The 22,939-nt window shown below is 50.5% G+C and overlaps 1 protein-coding gene across 7 annotated transcripts in view; it reads left to right on the top strand.

Moving 5' to 3' along the window:
• Positions 1-5,802: 5,802 nt before the first annotated feature.
• LOC137562529 (RING finger protein 145-like) overlaps positions 5,803-22,939 on the top strand; it is a 39,809-nt gene continuing 22,672 nt past the window's right edge. The window contains exons 1-7 of one of the 7 annotated variants that reach the window (XM_068273967.1): positions 6,451-6,734; positions 6,784-7,398; positions 14,771-15,153; positions 15,242-15,350; positions 17,400-17,491; positions 19,777-20,012; positions 21,801-21,976. In XM_068273967.1, the coding sequence (XP_068130068.1) occupies positions 14,985-15,153; positions 15,242-15,350; positions 17,400-17,491; positions 19,777-20,012; positions 21,801-21,976 (782 nt within the window). In that variant the 5' untranslated portion in view covers positions 6,451-6,734; positions 6,784-7,398; positions 14,771-14,984. Of the gene's footprint in view, positions 5,884-6,450; positions 7,399-7,790; positions 8,334-13,844; positions 14,079-14,770; positions 15,154-15,241; positions 15,351-17,399; positions 17,492-19,776; positions 20,013-21,800; positions 21,977-22,939 lie in introns of those variants that run through there. The other 6 variants (XM_068273948.1, XM_068274000.1, XM_068273991.1 and 3 more) reach the window with 6 other exon arrangements.

The raw sequence follows: 22,939 nt of genomic DNA, 5'->3' as shown, positions 1-22,939 counted from the left end.
TAATTATCTTTTTATTTTAGCCATGCACGAGGACACATTTGTTTTAATCTCGTTGCTAATGATGTAGTGATGGGTCGTTAATGAGATTTCTGAGCAGCGAGTGTCACATGAGACTGGCGGCGGGCGGGGGAGGGGGGGCACTACAGGCGAGACAAGAATTGCTGTAATGAATATGTCGCATGGAAAATGGATTACCGGCCTTTATTTCACTGTTAATTTGGGATCAGCTGCATGAATTAGTGAGTGCTCCATATACAGTGACAGTGTATACTCCGGGGGAGGTGACGTCAGTGTGGCTTCAGGACAATGAGCGCAGACACGCCTCGCAGGGGCAGGATGATGAGCGCAGACACGCCAGGCAGGGGCAGGACTATGAGCACAGACACACCGGGCAGGATGATGAGCGCAGACACGCCAGGCAGGGGCAGGACTATGAGCACAGACACACCGGGCAGGATGATGAGCGCAGACACGCCAGGCAGGGGCAGGACGATGAGTGCAGACATGCAGGGCAGGATGATGAGCGCAGACACGCCAGGCAGGGGCAGGACTATGAGCACAGACACACCAGGCAGGATGATGAGCGCAGACACGCCAGGCAGGGGCAGGACTATGAGCACAGACACACCGGGCAGGATGATGAGCGCAGACACGCCAGGCAGGGGCAGGACGATGAGTGCAGACATGCAGGGCAGGATGATGAGCGCAGACACGCCAGGCAGGGGCAGGATGATGAGTGCAGACATGTAGGGCAGGATGATAAGTGCAGACACGTGGGGCAGGATGATAAGTGCAGACACGTGGGGCAGGATGATGAGTTCACATATGCAGGGCAGGATGATAAGTGCAGACACGAGCTTGCACGTTACCCCAGTATATAAGACTTGGTGTGAAGAAACGCGGAAAAGCCGCCGCATGGACGCAGGATAAGGCGGCTGTTTCCGCGGCTGGCATAGCGGAACGTGGAGAAACCGACGCGTCTGACGCAGCGGTTTGTACGCATAGGCCTGCTTCTCTCAGTAAGACGGAATGCGGAGGAAACGCCGCACGCTCAGAAAGCGTGGCGGCGGATTCCGCATTCCATACAGCAACAACATTACAACACATGACTGGTGTGGCTGGGACTGATAGTCCACACTGGTTTAGGAGGACGCGTGTGCGCGCAGAGAGGCAGGGCCTTTATGGCAGTCAGAGGAGGGTCAGCTGACCAGGCCGGTCAGCTGACAATTGCAGCAACTTTCATTGGTCCAGCACTTAGGGGAGGTGCTGGAGAGCACTGGTGTATATATACTGGTTGCTGGTCATTTCTCTGGCGTTGCGATCACTACGTGGTAGCACTCAGGCCTTGTCTGTATCTGTGTTCTAGCATAGTTTCCAAAGGTGCTGACGATCACGGACCTCACACCTTAGCGTTAGGAATATTGAACTGTATTATCTGTTATGACCTTCTGCCTGCCTGACTATCCTCCTGAACTCTGATTCTGTACCTTGCTATTTCTGATATCCTGTTGCCAAACTCTGCTCGTTCCTGGACTCTGTATTTGAATCCGGATTCTGTACCCTGCTATTTCTGATACTCCGTTGCCAAACCCTGCCTGTTCATTGGATTCCGTATCTGTCTCCTAAATCTGTACCTTATCTGTCTGTGTGTTTACGACCTGGCTTGCCCGACCTCGAGAACTGGCCTTAGGGCCCTTTTCCACTAGCAGTCGCTAGCGTTCACGCTGAACGCTAGCGATTGCTGAATCGCAATTACCGCCGATTCACCGACGTTTGCGGCGGCGATTTTGCTATGCTTTGCACTGCATAGCAAAATTGCGGCAAATATCGCTCCCCCGCGCGTTCGCGTTCCCGTAAAAAACGAATCGTGGTAGTGGAAATTACCTACCGCGATTCCTATGTTAAAAAGCAAACCGTAGCGATTGTAAAATCGCTAGCGGTTTGCGTCTTTGCGATCAGCCAGCGCAAACGCGCTGGTGGAAAAGGGCCCTTACTGTTAGAGGCAGTTCCCAGACCTGTTAGTGACACCCTCTTACTGGTGTCACTCACGCTCTGTCCTTCCTACTCTCAGCCTAGCTCCTCCCCCGGGAGAGTCTAGGCCTCCGGAAGGAACCTTCTCCTGTGCAGTACTCTCCGTATTGCTGTTGCACTTAACACTCACTTGTTACCTCAGGTGTCCAGAGGTTAGTAGATATATCTGATTATCGGTGATACTGCAGATCATCAATAATCAGGTATATTCTGTATTGTCAGTGATACTGCAGTTCAGCGGTAATCAGACCCTCTCTGGGTTACACCGATCGTTACACTTGGCGTGTCATTTCCACGGTGTCCGTTATAGATTTCAGTTATCTGAGCCTGGGCATTGCTATATCACTGAGTCTAGTTAGTGATCCGTAGAGCTATATATATATTGCATACACTGCTGATATATATGTACTCTAGTTAGTTCAGTATTGTATATTGTATTCTTGATTGTTATTCTGTGTATGACCCGGCGTATCCTCCACTTCGATTAAAGTCTCATCCCTCTGTACCATAGTCATCTGATTCTCGATATAGCCTAACGAACCTGTCTCTGTCTCATTCCATTTGTACCTCAAAACATCTGATCTTATGTGTATGACCTCAGCCTGTATAACGACTTAGCACCTGTCTCAGCCCATTTGTACTTTAGCCATCTGATTACCAGTGGATGAATTTGGCCTGTTAATTCACCTAGCTCTGTCTTAGTCCATTTGTACCGCATATTCTGACTTCACGTGTATGACCCCAGGTGACGATCTGACTTCCATTTATTGTATTCTCAGTGTATAGTACTTACAGCCAGCATTACAAATACTTTATGTTTTTTTCTTCTTCCACTTTTTAAGCCAAACGTTAGGTTAAGAAAGTGTCCAAGTACATACATCCTAACCTTTTTAGATGATAAAAAGCGGCTCTTAAACCACACCCCTGCCACACCCCTAGTCACGCATACCATAAAGATTTTATAAGAAAAAATGGTACTTACATATTATCCCGTCTGGAAAGTTTGGCAGCTTTTTGTTAAAGTTCTGTTTGCTCCACCAGATAGATCTGACCATTTTTGGAGAGCTGAAACTCCTGGCTTTCTGTTGCACCAGGTCCCGAGTTGGTATGATGCTCAGTTCCCAAGCTATGGGGGTTTGAAGGAGGGGTGTCCCCAGAACTTGGCTGCAGAAAGTGCAATTACAGAGTACAGGATGAACCCGACATGATGATCAGCACCACATATCAACTTATATCAAGTTCCCTGGGCCTCTCATTACAGATGAAGGAGCAGCGCAGCTAGGCACCCTTGTCTTACTGGCATGGGCAGGAGACTCCATTTCAATGTGCTCTCTGCAGCTAAGTGCAGGGGACATCCGTCCCCCAAACCCCCCTTAACTTGGGAATGGGGCATCGCATTGACTCGGGACCCAGTGCAAAGGAAGGCCAGGACTTTCAGCTTGCCAAAAAATGGTTAGATCTGGCTAGGGGATCAAACAGAACTTTAACAAAAAGTTAAAAGCCAAACTTTCCAGATGGGATAATACGTATGTACCGAAAAAAATATGTTGTTTTATAATTCAAACCACACTGGTCCTTTCTCTCCTGCTTCATTTGCCTTCATATTAACATTTGCAAATAAGAAATGTATCAGTTTAAAAGATGGGAGTAAAGTTAGAGTGTTAAGCACATTTTCTATAGGAAAAATACATATATTTACACAGATCTGTATAAATGAGGAAGAAAGAGGGGCAGGATTCCCAAAGAGGGACTGTCACTCCGAAAGAGGGACAGTTGGGAGCTGTGGGAGTAGCATGGAGAGAAAGACAGTAGCCCCACCCAACAGAAATCTAAAACTTAAATGGGCACTATGGCGAAAAATTTAACAAATGTGCAAACATAGGCAAATAAGAGGTATGTTTTTTTCCAGAGTAAAATGAGCCATAAATTACTTTTCTCCTATGTTGCTGTCACTTACAGTAGATAGTAGAATTCTGACAGAAGTGACAGGTTTTGGACTAGTCTATCTCTTCATAGGGGATTCTCAGCATAGGATTTAAACAATGATGCTGGCCAGCCTCCCTGCTCGCTACACCGTTTTATGGCAGTTGGATAGAGTAACTACCATTTATTAAGTGCTTTTGAAAATAAATAAATCCCTGAGAATCCCCCATGAAGAGACGGACTAGTCCAAAACCTGTCGCTTCTGTCAGATTTCTACTACCTACTGTAAGTCACAGCAACATAGGAGAAAAGTCATTTATGGCTCATTTTCCTCTAGGAAAAAAAATGTACTTATTTGTATATGTTTGCACATATTTTAAATATTACATTTTTTTTGCCATAGTGCCCCTTTAAGGTGTACCCAAGGGGAACCTCAAGTACATAAATACATACTCACCTAGGGAGAGGGAATCCTATAGAGGCGATCACTGAACAAGGAACAATGGTGACACAGGCTTGTTGGTAGGAACATTGGGGATATGCTCGTCCCCAGGCATGGGTGGCTCCATGCGCAGGTGCGGTAGTACTCACATGGGTGCATCACGGCTGCACGTGCCAGAAGAGCAGCTCGGCCCCGATGTTAAGGAGGGTCCCGGCAAGCAGCGGCAAAAGCAACGAGTCCCTGGGAAGCCTCTATCCGATCCAGAGGCTTCTCTCTTCTTAGGTAAGTATGAGTTTTCTTTAACATACGGCTACTGTTAATCTTGGGTTTTGGGTATCCCTATTGCTACGCCCCTGGTTCTGGGTATTCAGTCTGCCATCTTATCTGAACACTAATTTTTGAGGTGAACTTAAAACTACAGCCAACCCATACAGTGGGGAAAGGAGGGGGGCAGATGGCGGAACAGAAGCTTCTCACTGGATCCATACTGGTGAACTGTGTCCTGGACGCAGACAGCAACTGGGGGGAACCTCCAAAACTTTGCTATGGGGCCCCATGAGTTCTAGATACACCCCTGGGAGCTTCCTCAGGATACTGGATTGCAGCAGTGTGCCCATGCCAGTGCTGCCCTGCGTCTTAATGTGTAATGACTTTTTCCAAGGCGTGATGCACACTTGTTCGCTGACCATCTGCCCCCTTCACATGACCCCATCTGCAGGAATAACTATCACCAGAGTACATTAGTGTGGTGCACAAACCATTAGTTACACGGCCTGCATGCCTGTTTCCTAAACTCTGCTGAATCAGCTCATGGGTAGAGTCAAATGATAACCCCTCCCCCAGACTGCTCCGCCCTATCTGGCCAGCTCAGGCCCCTCCTCCGCAGAAGGGATGTGTGTGAAGAGGGCCCTCCCTCAACTATAGTATTAGCTCTCTATTGGTCCTGTGCTCATAATAATCACTTCTATAGATAATTTGAACAGTGGTAATCATTAACAAACTGTTCCCCATCCCCTTCTTGCACCTCTGACACTGTAGTTGCCATTGGCAGGTTTTGCGCGCGTATCATCAATTGTTATGTATAGAGTGCTTGGGGGGCCCCATTGTAAAACTTGCATCGGGGCCCACATCTCCTTAGCTACGCCACTGGCTGCAGTATATTCAGTGATATAAGTATAGGGGTGAGGCTGACTGACATACATACAGCCTCGCGTCTGCAGCATCATAATACATAAATACTGATAACCTGGAGAATCTCCGGTAACCATGACAGCAGAGATGAGACTAAAGCGCGGGTCGCCGTGTGATTGGCCACTCCCTCCCACGTGTCAGCGATGCCTCCAGTCACAATTTCGAGCTCCACCGCTAGAGGTTGCTGTTGCGTGCCGTCACGTGACACTGACCTTGCGGTCGCCCGGCGCGCATGCGCTGCCCTCACCTTAGATGGCGGATCCGGCGTCATGACGGCTCTCAGACACCGGCAGGGGGTAATCCGGGGATTCAGGGCCTGAATGCTGGAGGGAGGGGGTTACTGCTGTCACCTGGGGAGACCCTCATGTGTAGCGATAACCTGACGGGGTAGGAGGGGAAAGTGCCTGGAAATGAGACAGCAATCCTATCGTCCTGTGTGCCTTGTGTCTGCTCTACAGGACTGGGGCGCCCCTGAGCAGAGAGAGGACTCCCTACACCCCCCCCCCCCCACACTTCCCAAGTCATAGGTCCCCCATGTCCTGTGTTATGTCACCTCCGCTCCCCCCCCCCCCCCCCCCCGTGTTATGTCACCTCCCCTCCCCCAGTGACAGGTCCCCCCCATCCTGTGTTATAATGTCACCTCCCCTCCCCCAGTGACCGGTCCCCTCCATCCTGTGTTATAATGTCACCTCCCCTCCCCCAGTGACAGGTCCCCCCATCCTGTGTTATATTGTCACTTGCCCTCCCTCAGTGACAGGTCACCTCCATCCTGTGTTATATTGTCACCTGCCCTCCCCCAGTGACAGGTCCCCCCCATCCTGTTATATTGTCACCTCCCCTCCCCCAGTGACAGGTCCCCCATGCACTGAGTTATAATGTCACCTGCCCTCCCCCAGTGACAGGTCCCACTCATCCTGTGTTATAATGTCACCTGCCCTCCCCCAGTGACCGGTCCCCTCCATCCTGTGTTATAATGTCACCTCCCCTCCCCCAGTGACAGGTCCCCCCCATCCTGTGTTATATTGTCACCTGCCCTCCCCCAGTGACAGGTCACCTCCATCCTGTGTTATATTGTCACCTGCCCTCCCCCAGTGACAGGTCCCCCCCATCCTGTGTTATATTGTCACCTCCCCTCCCCCAGTGACAGGTCCCCCATGCACTGAGTTATAATGTCACCTGCCCTCCCCCAGTGACAGGTCCCACCCATCCTGTGTTATAATGTCCCCTCCCCTAATGACAGGTCCCACCATGTACTGTAATATCTTCTCATAGCCCCCCTAAATCCTGTCATGTCACCTCCCCTCCCCTGGTGACAGGTTCCTGCATAGCCTGTGTTATATTGTCACCTCCCCTCCCCCAGTGACAGGTCCCCTCCATGTCCTGTAATGTAATATCTTCTGATAGGACCCCTTAGATCCTGTCATTATGTCAACGCCCCTCCCCTTGTATCAGATCCCCCATGTTCTGTATGGTAATGTAACCTGCCTCTTTGCTGGGCACTGGTCCCTTCATATCTCGTCCTAATTTACAGTGACCAGACATCCCAGTTTACTGGGGACATGTTTCCCTGCAAATGTCCTAGGTGGGCCGCTGGATGTCCCAGCTGACAGATTCTGTAGCTGCACAATTGGCTCCTTGCCCGCCTCCTTTGGCCTGCCCCTGGATCAAGGGGGAGGGGGGCACTCTGACGTGTCTTCCTTCTTTTGTGTTCCACCTTTTAGCTATTTCTGGACAGCGTACTTACATTTGTGAAAGTAGATTCACATATATATGGGTACAATGCTTCAAGTCAACTTGTAAGGAGAAATAAGGTAAAAGTGGCTTTCCTCAGTAACGGAGAGGCGCTGGATAATCCATTCCAGAGGCTTCCAGAATCTTTCTTGAGTTAAAATTGGGCTTTAATCACAACGTGTACCAGAGCTTAACGAAATAAAAAAAAAATGGATACTTACCTGCAGCTTCCTCCAGCAGTATGAGCTTGTCTGAGTCCCACCTGTCCTCCCGCGGTCTGTCGTTCAGCCGCGATCAGCCCTGGTAATAGGCTCTGTTGCGTCAGTCCGGGTCTACCGCACATGTGCTGGAGGTCAGCGCGTGCTCAGAAGACCCAGACTGCCACGACCTGTTACCGAGGCTGATCGTAGCTGACCAGCAGACCACGGGAAGACGGCGTGGGACATTTTTTTAAATTTCGTTCAGCTCTAGTTTACTTTAAATATAAGCACTGTAAGAATTAAATGTAATGTTCCACTTTTAAAAGTATGAAAGTTTCACAAGAAATGTTGTTGTTCAAAACCTCCCTTTTGTTGTTCAAAACCTCCACTGGCCACTCCTCCCTGTGTCGTCTCTCCATCCCTGCTGGCCACTCCTCCCTGTGTCTTCTCTCCATCCCCGCTGGCCACTCCTTCCTGTGTCTTCTCTCCATCCCCGCTGGCCACTCCTCCCTGTGTCTTCTCTCCATCCCCGCTGGCCACTCCTCCCTGTGTCTTCTCTCCATCCCCGCTGGCCACTCCTCCCTGTGTCTTCTCTCCATCCCCGCTGGCCACTCCTTCCTGTGTATTTTCTCCACCTCTGTCTTCTCTCCTGGGGTGCCTGCGTCACGTGACCAACACTAGAGCCCGAACACTCTAGTGGTCACATAAGGTATATGCTACGTTGCCTCTAGTGTTTGGCACTGGACATAGCTCCAGAAGAGATGGTACAGGAAAGAGAGCCTGGTGGTGGGAGGCATACACACAATGGCAGACAGGTGAGTGTAAGCTGCCTAAACTCTGCAAGGTTCGAGGGGCACATAAATCGGGGTGACCTGGGTGTTCTGGCAGGCTGTACTTGGTCTAGTGTGTGAATTGATTCAATCCCTATCAGATCAGACATGATCTGAGGGAGATCTGAAGATTGCATGTTCTGGCCATCTATTATTGTATGGCTGCACCATTTTCTCAGGCCAGCAGTAAAATACTTGTCTTCATGCTGGTCCTCCTTACCTATGCCTCATTTTTGCTTGGGTTGCATTTTGCCCACGTGTGGTTCTAGCCACAGCCCAGGAACTGCACTGCCAGTCACTGGGACAGGCTGCCTATCAATGGGCAGTAGAGTCTGAATATCACACAGCCTGGTGATTAACACACATGTAGTTCTAGCTGGTTGGTTACATGGGAAACGTCAGTGAAGACTAGGGATGGTCGGAAATGCTGTTTTCCGATTCTGTCGAAAAATTAGATTACCGCATTGCAATATCGATTCCTGATCGAAATCCGATACTGCTTCTGATTCCGATTGGAATACAATTTTATTTCTGCAATCTAATGATTTAACTTAATATCTATTTGGTATGCTGCGGTGCAGAATTCTGATCTAAATCGGAGAATGATCTGAATCCTATCGGAATCGATATTGCCATGCGGTAATGACGGTTTAGCTTTTCTACAGAATCATTCTGAGGTTTCCAAATGTACAATCTGATTCTCTGGCTTATTCATTCTGAATGCTCTCATTGGCCTAAAATTACCGACTATCGGTATCTCGGATTTTCGCCAGATGTCCGACAGAATTCCAGTTACTGTACTGTGATTACCAATTTCCGGTTTCTTATTGGAAATGCAGAAATTTTAATTCCGCGGAATCCCTAGTGAAGACAGCATGTCCGCTCATCTCTGAATGATGCAGGCGTGATTGCGCGCCGCGATACGAGTAACAAAACGCATACTCTATGTGAACATGAAGTGGTTTCTGCAGGGGGACAAACAATGCAGAGGTCCTTGGATCTGGTCTGTACGGTGACACTAATGTGAAGGAGAAAGTCACACATACATTTGAAGTCAGACTTTTAAAGAGAACCCGAGGTGGGTTTGAAGAATATTATCTGCATACAGAGGCTGGATCTGCCTATACCAGGCATGGGCAAACTTGGCCCTCCAGCTGTTAAGGAACTACAAGTCCCACAATGCATTGCAGGAGTCTGACAGCCACAGTCATGACTCAAAGGCAAATGCATTGTGGGACTTGTAGTTCCATAACAGCTGGAGGGCCGAGTTTGCCCATGCCTGGCCTATACAGCCCAGCCTCTGTTGCTATCCCAAACCCCCCTAAGGTCCCCCTGCACTCTGCAATCCCTCATAAATCACAGCCACGCTGCTGACAAACAGCTTGTCAGAGCTGGCTGTGTTTATCTCTATAGTGTCAGTCTGCTGCTCTCCCCGCCTCCTGCAGAACTCCGGTCCCCGCCTGCATCCCTTCCCTCCCTGCTGATTGGAGGGAAGGGACGGGGGCAGGGACCGGAGCTATGCAGGAGGCGGGGGAGCAGCCGAGACTGACACTACAGATGTAAACACAGCCTCACAGCACGGCTGTGATTTATGAGGGGGTTTGGGATAGCAACAGAGGCTGGGCTGTATAGGCAGATCCAGCCTCTGTATGCAGATATCATTCTTTAAACACACCTCGGGTTCTCTTTAAGCTCTTATGATATATCTGTGAGGTCACCAGACTAATTGCTGGTTTCAGAGAAGCCCACTTTTTGATAGTTGTCCTTTTAAGGTGTAAGCGGCCTTCATTGCGGCCCTGGGGAGCGTCTCTCCTGTGAAGTGCGGCTCCCGCGGTGTTTATAGAGGCGCCGTACGCTTGCTGGGTGAGGCATAATTCTCTGTGTTTGAAGTTATCATCCAATTTAAAGTGTGTAACAAGCAGCATGCTACAAAGTGATGCTCGTTAACCCAGAAGAGCGGAAGCGCTGTGCGGACACAGCGGGGGGCGCAAGCTTCACGCAGTTACTGTACTTACACTGAAGCATGCTGCTAATGAGGGTCTGATCAGTAATGTCATATATACTTCCATTATTCGTTTTAGCTACATCCTGGTCTGTCACCGAGGTACAGATTAGCCATACGTGCTGTCACGGCAGATCATTAAACATCACTGCACTGTGGTGCAGATGGACACATGCAAGGTTCTTGGTCAAGACGGCACCAAAGGACTGTCTTGGCCGAAGTTCATGTATTGTGTGGGCCGGTAAAGCAGTGCTGTGGAGTCGGTAAGTCTTCCGACTCTTTAGTTTATGAAACCTCCGACACTAGGTGCCCAAAATTACTCTGACTCCTCGACTCCGACCCCTTAGTCTAATACTTAGCAGGGCTGTAGAGTTGGTACAAAAATCATCCGACTCCTCAGTTTATAAAACCACCAACTCCAACTTCAGGTTCCCAAAAATTGCTCTGACTTCACAGCCCAGCAATAAAGACAATCTGGACTGGAGTCCTTTGTAAATTGGCTGCTATTAGGTGACTTTTCCACTTCTCTGTATCGAGTTTCATTGTCCCACAATACACTGAGGGTCTCCATCCTGACTTCAGGTCATCTCAGTCCAGCAGATCACCACTTCCTACGGTAAACAGTCAGCAGGCCTCTTAGTCAGAGATGAACTCATACCATACTACCGACCCGAAAGCTGAAAGAGGTGAGACGGGTGACCATCCCAGAAGAGGGTATAGCTGTATCTTTCCTGTGACAGGGAATCCAGATTAACAATAAGGGGACTTTCCTGGAGATTGGTGGTGCAGGGTTATCTGCTGTAAGCGTCACCTAGGTTGATGGTGGTGGAACCTCTTCCCACCTAATGGCAGACACATTATAAACCATAGCAATAAGGGGACCTTCCTGGAGATTGGTGGTGCAGGGTTATCTGCTGTAAGCGTCACCTAGGTTGATGGTGGTGGAACCTCTTCCCACCTAATGGCAGATACATTATAAACCATAGCAATAAGGGGACCTTCCTGGAGATTGGTGGTGCAGGGGTATCTGCTGTAAACGTCACCTAGGTTGATGGTGGTGGAACTTCTTCCCACCTAATGGCAGACACATTATAAACAATAGCAATAAGGGGACCTTCCTGGAGATTGGTGGTGCAGGGGTATCTGCTGTAAGCGTCACCTAGGTTGATGGTGGTGGAACCTCTTCCCACCTAATGGCAGACACATTATAAACAATAGCAATAAGGGGACCTTCCTGGAGATTGGTGGTGCAGGGGTATCTGCTGTAAGCGTCACCTAGGTTGATGGTGGTGGAACCTCTTCCCACCTAATGGCAGACACATTATAAACAATAGCAATAAGGGGACCTTCCTGGAGATTGGTGGTGCAGGGGTATCTGCTGTAAGCGTCACCTAGGTTGATGGTGGTGGAACTTCTTCCCACCTAATGGCAGACACATTATAAACAATAGCAATAAGGGGACCTTCCTGGAGATTGGTGGTGCAGGGGTATCTGCTGTAAGCGTCACCTAGGTTGATGGTAGTGGAACTTCTTCCCACCTAATGGCAGACAATGACATAAATCATAGCAATGTAGGAGATGATCTATTTCATTTATGTTCAACAATATCCACCCATAGAGAAAAACTCCATAAACCAGGTCCGCATTGTAGCTGCCCGCCCAAGCCAATCTAACAACTAAACAGTTCTCTATAGCAGTGGTTCCCAACCTTTTCCGGCCCGGGGAACACTTTCTGACCATATTTTTCTCCGGGGAACGGCGGGGGGCGCGCGGGTGTTTGCGCGACCTAGTGGACAGTGCCGTGTGTAGCAGGCTATGGGGGGGGCTGGGGTGCGGCTGCATAGCTAGCATAGTTGCCCCAGTATAGGGAGTTTAGTTGCCCCAGTATGGTTAGTATAGTTACCCCAGTATAGCTAGTATAGTCCCAGTATGGATAGGTAGTGCCCCAGTATAGGTAGGTAGTGCCCGGTATAGCTACTATAGTGCCCAGATAGCTAGTATAGTGCCCAGATAGCTAGTATGGTGCCCAGTATAGCTAGTATAGTGCCCAGCATAGCTAGCATAGTGCCCAGTATAGGTAGGTAGTGCCCTAGTATAGTTGCCCCCAGTGTAGCTAGTTTAGTTGCCCCCAGTGTAGCTAGTTTAGTTGCCCCCAGTATAGCTAGTTTAATTGCCCCCAGTATAGCTAGTTTAGTTGCCCCCAGTGTAGCTAGTTTAGTTACCCCCAGTGTAGCTAGTTTAGTTGCCCCCAGTATAGCTAGTTTAATTGCCCCCAGTATAGCTAGTTTAATTGCCCCCAGTATAGCTAGTTTAATTGCCCCCAGTATAGCTAGTTTAATTGCCCCCAGTATAGCTAGTTTAGTTGCCCCCAGTATAACTAGTTTAGTTGCCCCCAGTATAGCTAGTACAGTTGCCCCCAGTATAGATGCCCAGGAGGGGGGAAGCAGCGCTAGAAGGAGGGGCAGTGGAGGCAGCGGTGGGGAGGGGGGAAATATCCCCCCCCCCTCCCTCACCTGGGACCCCTCCTTCTGCCTCTCTCCCCCTCCATTTATCGGTGGCAAGTGCGGGGCGGCTCGGCGGCGGGGAGACATGCGCAGACTTACCACTTCTGCGTTCCAAGCGCCGGCAGCGTCATGTCGTCAGATCTCCGCCTTCAATGCCGCCCACTGTGCTTCCTGATTAGCGGAAGCACAGTGGGCGGCATTGAAGGCGGAGATCTGACGACATGACGCTGCTGGCGCTTGGAACGCGGAAGTGGTGAGTAATTCTCCGCGTGCCTCCCCGCCGCCGACCCCGCACTTGCCACCCATAAATGGAGGGGGAGAGAGGCAGAAGGAGGGGTCCCAGGTGAGGGAGGGGGGGATATTTCCCCCCTCCCCACCGCTGCCTCCACTGCCCCTCCTTCTAGCGCTGCTTTCCCCCTCCTGCGTTCTACATACAGTAGGAACGCACGGCACACCAGGCACAGCGGTTGGGAAACGCTGCTCTATAGTTACTGTTAAAATAAGAGAAGTTGATAGCAATGTAGTGCTAGTTTTCTGTACAGAACAATATACACAGAACATTTATATAGCACTTTTCTCCTGGCAGACTCAAAGCGCCAGAGCAGCAGCCACTAGGGGGCGCTCTATAGGCAGTAGCAGTGTTAGGCCAGAGCAGCAGCCACTAGGGCGCGCTCTATAGGCAGTAGCAGTGTTAGGCCAGAGCAGCAGCCACTAGGGGGCGCTCTATAGGCAGTAGCAGTGTTAGGCCAGAGCAGCAGCCACTAGGGCGTGCTCTATAGGCAGTTGTAGTGTTAGGGAGACTTGCCAAAGGTCTCCTACTGAATAGGTGCAGCTTACTGAACAGGCAGAGCCGAGATTCGAACCAAGGTCGCCTGTATCAGAGGCAGAGCCCTTAACCATTACACTATCCAGCCAGAACTATATAGGACTGTTGTATGATAAGCAGAAAAGTTAGCCTGCTGTTATAGTTCATTTGTGTGTAGAGTAACAGCCTGCAGCATCAGCTATAATATAACTAGCTAAGCACAGGACATTACAGGGTTAATCTGAGTACTCCAATCACCTGACAGTCTAGTCCAATCAGAAATCAGCCTCACTCTGAGATCTTCAAGAATCTAACCAGACATGCCAGCAGCCATCTTACAGACAGAATCTTCAGAGCTTATGAGAGAGACAGAGAAACTGCCCTTAAGTTCCTATGAGGCGATGAGCTATCATAAATAGGTGAGCTATCTTGGTTTATGTATACTGATTCATGCTGCTAATGAGAATGTTAGTGGTGTTATGTTAGAGTCTATACTGAATACTGATTGTGTATGTTTGCCCCTAGTTCTACCGCACTTAAACTTCTACCACTTGAAACTGCTAAGATCGCGTTCTACCATGTTCAGCCACCAATATTACTAAAACTGTGATCATCTTTATTCCTGATTCCCTATCCCTTACCAATAAAGGAAGTTATTTTTGTACCAGCGGTATGTTCTTAAAGAGAACCCGAGGTGGGATTTAATTATGTTAGTGGGGCACAGAGGCTGGTTGTGCACACTATCACCAGCCTCTGTTGCCCCATGGTGTGCCTCCAGGACCCCCCTGCGCGCCGCTATAACCCCCGCAGTGCTGGCGACACGCAGCGTGTCACGCAGCTGACAGACAGCGCTTAGGTAAACATTGTGCTAGCGACACGCTGCGTGCTATGGGTTCTGTGGGGTGCAGACAGTTCAGGAAAGTTACCGGCAGTGCATCTTGTATGTAAAGGTATAGCTCATTGATATTTGTCTTCTGGAAGGAATGTCTAAAAGAGCTGGTTAAACTTGTCCAAACATCTGCCACATGGGAAGGTTCTTTGGAAATGAAGGAATTTGGGAAATTCTGGCTGGTTATGTCTTTGTAATGATGAAATATCTCTGTTATTGCAGGTGTGTCTTTATCTCTTCCTGCTCTAGATGATTCTCCAGGCCATTTTTCTTCAGACATCGGGGGTCTCTCCGTGATGGTCCACGTTTGTCATTGTCCTTCCTGTTGTAGGTCGCAGTCTCATGTGACTGATCCACTGTTCAGAAGGCTGGAACTGTAAGGTGTGGACTTCCACAAAGGAGTGTAGTGTCGTGTCTCTGTCCTCTGTCCTCTGCTATGTCCTGGCTGGAGGAAGTGGCCAATGTGGTGCTCCGAGTCCCAGGCATTGTTATGCTGGACCTGCTCTACCGCTGGGATGTGGAGAACTACAGTACGGAGCTTGGCCATGCAGTCTACCAATCCTTTTTCCTCTACCCCGATTACTTGTGGACCATATACTCCCTAGGTGAGGAGCGGCCCTCAGGGACCTGTGGGGGAGGGTAATTGTGGTGCTGTTGTGTACCGGAGATCTGATTGCCAACCTCTCTCTGCAGCTCATGTGGTGTGCATTGGGCTGGTTGTCCTTCCTCTGCGGCATCTGGTGACCGTTTACCTCTACCTCCTGACGGCACTTCTTCTGTACGTGGGCCACCAGGCCCTCAGGTGGGTCATCTGTAGATACCACCCCTCCTCTCGTATCTCTGATCCACGTTCTGACTGTCTTTTTCCTCCCTCCTCTCTCTCCTCCTTATTCACAATCATCAAATGCCCTTTTTACTTACCTCTCCTATCTCTTTTACATTTTAAGATATAAAGGAAACATCGAGAGCCCACTATGGTAGTAATTTTTAACCAGTTAGGAGTAAAGTAGTAGTGTAGAGTTATACTCACAAGTGTGGCTTACCAGCAGGCAACCACTTTTTAGGCAACAGGGGAACTTAGACCTGCCCTCTCTGGGGATGGTAAGATGTTGCTGTCTGTAGATAGAAAAAATGGGGATAGATCCCTCCACCTTATGTTGACTCGATGTATGTTGGTGCCCTGTGGGAATACAATGTAACCACGAACATAGTCCCCAACAGTCCCGATTTGATCGGGACTGTACCGATTTGGGGGGCCCCTCCCGCCATCCCGCGCTGCCCCCCTTCTGTCCCGGCCGCTGGGCAGAGAGAAGGAAAAAAATTGATCGAGGCACCAGCCCCGGGGATCTGCATGCGGGATGGATTACCGCCGCTATTTATTTCTCCCTCCCTCCTTCCTAATGTGTCCCCCAGTGTCCCCGGCTTCCCCCCGCACAGTAATATGGGCAGCGGAGCGGGCAGTGAGTCTTACCACTGCCTCTCCGCTGCGTACCGGGATCTCCTCTGATCTTCTCGCTTCCTGTGACGTCACAGGAAGCGAGAAGATCAGAGGAGATCCCAGTACGCAGCGAAGAGGCAGTGGTAAGACTCACTGCCCGCTCCGCTGCCCATATTACTGTGCGGGGGGGAAGGGGACACTGGGGGACACATTAGGAGGGAGGGAGAAGGATAATGATGGCGGCGGCGGCGGCCATACATGCCGCATACCGGGCGGGCTGGTGCCTCGATCGGCTTTTTTTCCCCCCTCTCTCTGCCTGGCCACCCCCCTCCTCCTCCTCACCACCACCACCCCGGCACCCTCCCATTTGGGAGTAATTTAATAACAAAATTATTTAAAAAAAAAACAAAACTTTTTTTTCCCCCTGGGGTGGGCGTGACTAGGGGGTTGCGGGCGTGGCCAGGGGTGTGGCCTAATTGTCCCGTTTTGGGTCATTGAAATGTTGGGAGGTATGACACGAATGTAGCCGATTCCAGAAGCTGCATGTAGCTTCTGAGAAAATTCTATCAGCCGCGACACTTGACTAAACGATGATACACGTAGTGCAATGAACGCTCTCATTTATCTCAGTGACTGTGCAGAGCATTAAACGCCGGGACAATCACCAACAGCCATCCCTCTGAACCAGCCCTTACAGAATCAGACGTAATGTCAGTTTACCCTCTTTGCTCTTCTGTCCTCTCTGACTCTTTGTGTTTTGTTTCTCTCTGTCTCCCCCAATCCCCTATGCCTCTGTTAGCTTGTGCCTCCCTCAAACATGTCTTCCCATTTCCTGTGTCCTCCTCTCTGTCTCTCCCTCCTCCCCCCAATCTCCTATCCCTCTGTTAGCTTGTGCCTCCCTCAAACATGTCTTCCCATTTCCTGTGTCCTCCTCTCTGCCCCCCCCCCCTCCTACCCCAATCTCCTATCCCTCTGTTAGCTTGGGCCTCCCTTAACCACGTCTTCCCATTTCCTGTGTCCTCCTCTCTGCCCCCCCCCTCCTACCCCAATCTCCTATCCCTCTGTTTACACGTGCCCCCCTCAAACGTGTCTTCCCACTTCCTGTATCCTCCTCTGTCTCCCACTCCTCCCCCAATCCTCTATGCCTCTATTTGCTCGTGCTTCCCTTAGTTGTGGCTTCCCACCCCCTGAGTCCTCCTCTAACTCTGTCCCCCCCCCCCCCCCCCAACCTTTTATCCCTTTGTTTGCACGAGCCTCCCTCAATCGTGTCTTCCCACTTCCTGTGTCCTCCTCTATCTCAGTTTGTCCTTCTGCATATCTCTCTGCCCCTCCTCCCGCCTTATTCCATTTACTGCCAAGTTCACTCATTCTGATTGCTGTTTACCCCTCTCACCCTGCATTGTGTGGTTTCAGGGAGTACATCCGGAAGGAGATGGAGGCGGGACATTTGGGGATGGTGTACGAGGATCAGGCGTCACTGACACGCAGCGCAAGCACTCTTACAGGTGAGACCTCCCACGTAACTGACACGCAGCGCAAGTACTCTTACAGGTGAGACCTCCCACGTAACTGACACGCAGCACCAGCACCCTTACAGGCGAGACCTCCCACGTCACTGACACGCAGCACCAGCACTCTTACAGGTGAGACCTCCCACGTCACTGACACGCAGCGCCAGCACTCTTACAGGTGAGACCTCCCATATCACTGACACGCAGCACCAGCACTCTTACAGGTGAGACCTCCCACGTCACTGACGCGCAGCGCCAGCACTCTTACAGGTGAGACCTCCCACGTCACTGACATGCAGCACCAGCACTCTTACAAGTGAGACCTCCCATGTCACTGATCCGCAGCGCAAGCACTCTTACAGGTGAGACCTCCCACGTCACTGACACGCAGCACCAGCACTCTTACAGGTGAGACCTCCCACGTCACTGACATGTAGCACCAGCAGCACTCTTACAGGTGAGACCTCCCACGTCACTGACATGCAGCACCAGCACTCTTACAAGTGAGACCTCCCATGTCACTGATCCGCAGCGCAAGCACTCTTACAGGTGAGACCTCCCACGTCACTGACACGCAGCACCAGCACTCTTACAGGTGAGACCTCCCACGTCACTGACACGCAGCACCAGCACTCTTACAGGTGAGACCTCCCACGCCACTAACACGCAGCACCAGCACTCTTACAGGTGACACCTCCCACGTCACTGACATGCAGCACCAGCACTCTTACAGGTGAGACCTCCCACGCCACTAACATGCAGCACCAGCACTCTTACTCGTGAGACCTTCCATGTCACTGACACGCAGTGCAAGCACTCTTACAGGTGAGACCTCCCACGTCACTGACATGCAGCACCAGCACTCTTACAAGTGAGACCTCCCATGTCACTGATCCGCAGCGCAAGCACTCTTACAGGTGAGACCTCCCACGTCACTGACACGCAGCACCAGCACTCTTACAGGTGAGACCTCCCACGTCACTGACACGCAGCACCAGCACTCTTACAGGTGAGACCTCCCACGCCACTAACACGCAGCACCAGCACTCTTACAGGTGACACCTCCCACGTCACTGACACGCAGCACCAGCACCCTTACAGGCGAGACCTCCCACGTCACTGACATGCAGCACCAGCACTCTTACAAGTGAGACCTCCCATGTCACTGACACGCAGTGCAAGCACTCTTACAGGTGAGACCTCCCACGTCACTGACACGCAGTGCAAGCACTCTTACTGGTGAGACCTCCCACATCACTGACATACAGCACCCTTACAGGTGAGACCTCCCACGTCACTGACATGTAGCACCAGCAGCAACCTTACAGGTGAGACCTCCCACGTCACTGACATGTAGCACCAGCAGCACTCTTACAGGTGAGACCTCCCACGTCACTGACACATAGCACCAGCACTTTTACAGGTGAGACCTCCCACGTCACTGAAACGCAGCACCAGCACTCTTACAGGTGAGACCTCCCACGTCACTGACACGCAGCACCAGCACTGTTACTGGTGAGACCTCCCACGTCACTGACATGCAGCACCCTTACAGGTGAGACCTCCTACGTCACTGACATGTAGCACCAGCAGCACCCTTACAGGTGAGACCTCCCACGTCACTGACATGTAGCACCAGCAGCACTCTTACAGGTGAAACCTCCCACGTCACTGACACACAGCACTAGCACTCTTACAGGTGAGACCTCCCACGTCACTGACACGCAGCACCAGCACTCTTACAGGTAAGACCTCCTACGTCACTGACATGTAGCACCAGCAGCACCCTTACAGATGAGACCTCCCATGTCACTGACATGCAGCACCTTTACAGGTGAGACCTCCTACGTCACTGACATGTAGCACCAGCAGCACTCTTACAGGTGAAACCTCCCACGTCACTGACACACAGCACCGGCACTCTTACAGGTGAGACCTCCCACGTCACTGACACACAGCACCAGCACTCTTACAGGTGAGACCTCCCACGTCACTGACACGCAGCACCAGCACTCTTACAGGTAAGACCTCCTACGTCACTGACATGTAGCACCAGCAGCACCCTTACAAGTGAGACCTCCCACCTCATTGACATGTAACACCAGCAGCACCCTTACAGGTGAGACCTCCCACGTCACTGACACACAGCACCAGCACTCTTACAGGACGTACAGTCCCTATCTTGTTTGTTAGCTGGGGACTACCTGTATATATTATCTGCGGGACTTTTGCACATTAGACCTGACCTCCGATGTATCGCCTGTTTCCCCCCCCCTCAGGGCTGGTGATAGTTGGCACGCTCTGCTCCCTGCTGATGAGAACCCGCCAGGCATGGCTCTTCAGCGCCCCCGTGCTGCCACTGCTGGGCCGGCTGGCCGGACTTCCCCTCCACACTCTGCCTCATCTCAGCGCTCTCTCTACGGGAGTCACGCTGCTGGTCATGTCTTACCTGGGCCTCTCTGGATTCCGTCCTCTATGCAGCCTCTTCAGCAAGGCCTACCAGCTGCTGACACAGGTAGGAGCACCGAAACTACTGGGATACCTGCTCATGAATGCCTGCCAGGACTTCGGGAAATGCAGAGTACCAGCTCCTCCCCCAGGAGATTGGGTAATCTAGAGGTGTTAATGAAGGGGCAAGGCCGAATATCAAACAGCAAAAGTAGTGAACCCTTCAGGACTTCAGAAGGCTTTAGCAGTACTGGTGACCCAGACTACTTCCGTAAGCCTGGACGCGTGTGTGCGTGCGTGTTTGTGTGTGTGTGCGCGCTGTGTTGATCCGCAAGGCTTTGAAGGTACTTGGGGACATAAGTACTGTTGAAGTGTTCCAACAAATCCGGAAGGCGTATTCCAACACTCAGGTTGGATAATTTCAAGGGGGGAGGGTCTGCTGTCAGAGGGGGAACAATGGGATACAGAGGACCATACCCTCTTTCCCTGAATTTAAGACATCCCCTGTAAGTAAGCCCTAGTGGCAGTAAGGGGTATAGCGGGGGACACCTGGAGGACACTAAAGTTACAAGGGGGACACAGGCACACAAGAGGTGGATCCAGCAGAGGAAGAGTTGGGAAGGCAGGAGGACACAGCACAGGAACTTGTGTGTTCATAAACCTATAAGACATCCCCTGAATAATAAGCCCTAACACATCTTTTGGTACAAAAATGAATGTAAGACACTGTCTTATTTTTGTGGAAACACGATAGGTGATCATCTAACTAAATTTTTTTTTTCTCAGTTTAGGCTTCCTTTAAGCCTCGGGCAACAGTTGAGGACAGAGTGCTGTACAAATATGCTGCTAGCCTGCAGGCCAGTGACATGTTCTGTTGCTATGGAGAGGGACAACACAATGCGCAGGAAGAGTAGGGATGAAGACATTAGCCTCATCCTGCACTCAGATGAGATGATGGGGCTGGCTAGATCTCTCATTGATGCCACCTCCTCGTCCCAGAACCATCTAGCATGTGTTCGAAACCTTAGGAGACTTGGGAAGAGGGCAGATTGGTAGGGTTTACACCTAGCTGTAGCACAACTGGTGGGGTTAAATACTATTCCCCCTCTGAGTCATCGCAACCCTGAGGGAGGTTTAATTCGGGGTACAGCAATCGCCAGAACCCCGAATTACTCTTACAAGCCCCGCGCAGCATAACACTGCTGCTATGGGGCACCTGGATTCAGCGCCGAGCTTCAAAACCACCTGCTTCACTAAGTTCTTGGTGTTCATGTGGGACTAGAGAACTACATGAGCCTTCCAACACTGGCGCAGCAGTCTCCAAGCCATCAGCCGATCTTTCTGTACTACTACCTATATTTACTATATAGCTAGAGGAGGAAGCTAAAACTGTCTTCCTGTTAATATTGAAACGGGAGAAATCTAGCTCCTCCCTTCTGCAGGGATTATTGATTGTTCCGGCTTGGCACGAGAGCTCAGTGTATCGGTAATGCATTATTCCGGTGGAGAGAGTCTGTTTATGTTATCTTGTGCAGGAATGGTCTATAACAGGCAAAAAAATGTTTGAGTTGATGCAGGATTATGCAAATGTTGTATGCAAATTCATACAGCTTGAAATGAACCGATCAAATCCTGCTGAGGTAAAACGCGATTGGTCCCTTTTTATGCTGCATAAATTTGCATAATCCTGCATCAACTTGAAATTATTTGCATCTCATTGACCATAACAAATCGTGTAATGTGATTATATGTTGGGGGCGCCATATTGTCGCTTGTCCGAACTCTCTCGCTTGCCACAAGAGAGCTCACTGTGTATCAGTATTATTCCTCTTATGTTATCTTCTGTTATTTGCAGGACATGGAGCTGTACAGGCTGGTGGCCCTGGTCGTGGTTGTGTGGCAACAGTTGGCCATCCCGGCCCTCTTCCTGGTTTTCTGGTTGGCGCTTTTCCTCCACCAAGTTTACAACACGTTGTCTTCTAAGCCGGGAATCCTGGAGCTGCAGGGCCCGGTGATCATCTTCCTCACCAGGTGGGTCTTACCCATGTATAAAGAGACCTTAAAGAGAACCCGAGGTGGGTTTGAAGAATATTATCTGCATACAGAGGCTGGATCTGCCTATATAACCCAGCCTCTGTTGCTATCCCAAACCCCCCCACGGTCCCCCTGCACTCTGCAATCCCTCATAAATCACAGCCACGCTGCTGACAAACAGCTTGTCAGAGCTGGCTGTGTTTATCTCTATAGTGTCAGTCTGCTGCTCTCCCCGCCTCCTGCAGAATTTCAGTCCCCGCCTGCATCCCTTCCCTCCCTGCTGATTGGAGGGAAGGGACGGGGGCAGGGACCGGAGCTATGCAGGAGGCGGGGGAGCAGCTGAGTCTGACACTACAGATGTAAACACAGCCTCACAGTGCGGCTGTGATTTATGAGGGATTGTAGAGTGCAGGGGGACCTTAGTGGGGTTTGGGATAGCAACAGAGGCTGGGCTGTATAGGCAGATCCAGCCTCTGTATGCAGATAACATTCTTTAAACACACCTCGGGTTCTCTTTAATAGCTCTGCATCTCCTTCCTGTATCTCTCACTGATAGCTAATGCTTTCCTGATGAAGAGGGGAGACCCCCTTGAGATGCATTGGCCAATAACAGCAAATTAAAGCAATTAATTTGGAAGAAACTAAAAATGGGATACTTAAGTTGTGGGAAGACTCTGGATGCTCTCATGTCCCCCTCATGCCCACCACACCCTCTTCTTCGCACATGAAGCTGCTGGTGTATGTAGGAAAAAGCCATGCAGGAGTGACTTGTGCTGCTGTGCAGGTGCGGCCCGTTCTTGGGCATGCACAGTTCAGTACACAGATGGGATGCTCAGAGGGATCATCTGCAGGAATATCAGGCTCAAGGATGATCCAGGAAGCCTTGGGACCATCCAGATGTTTCCCTCTACTGAGGGAACTGTCTATTTTTTATTTTCCCAATCCAGGGTCACTTTACCG

This window comes from Hyperolius riggenbachi, chromosome 1, assembly GCF_040937935.1.
Source record: "Hyperolius riggenbachi isolate aHypRig1 chromosome 1, aHypRig1.pri, whole genome shotgun sequence".
In the NCBI taxonomy this organism is placed as follows: Eukaryota; Metazoa; Chordata; class Amphibia; order Anura; family Hyperoliidae; genus Hyperolius; species Hyperolius riggenbachi.
Note: the sequence above shows the minus strand (reverse complement) of the source record. Positions and strands in the feature narration are given on the sequence as shown.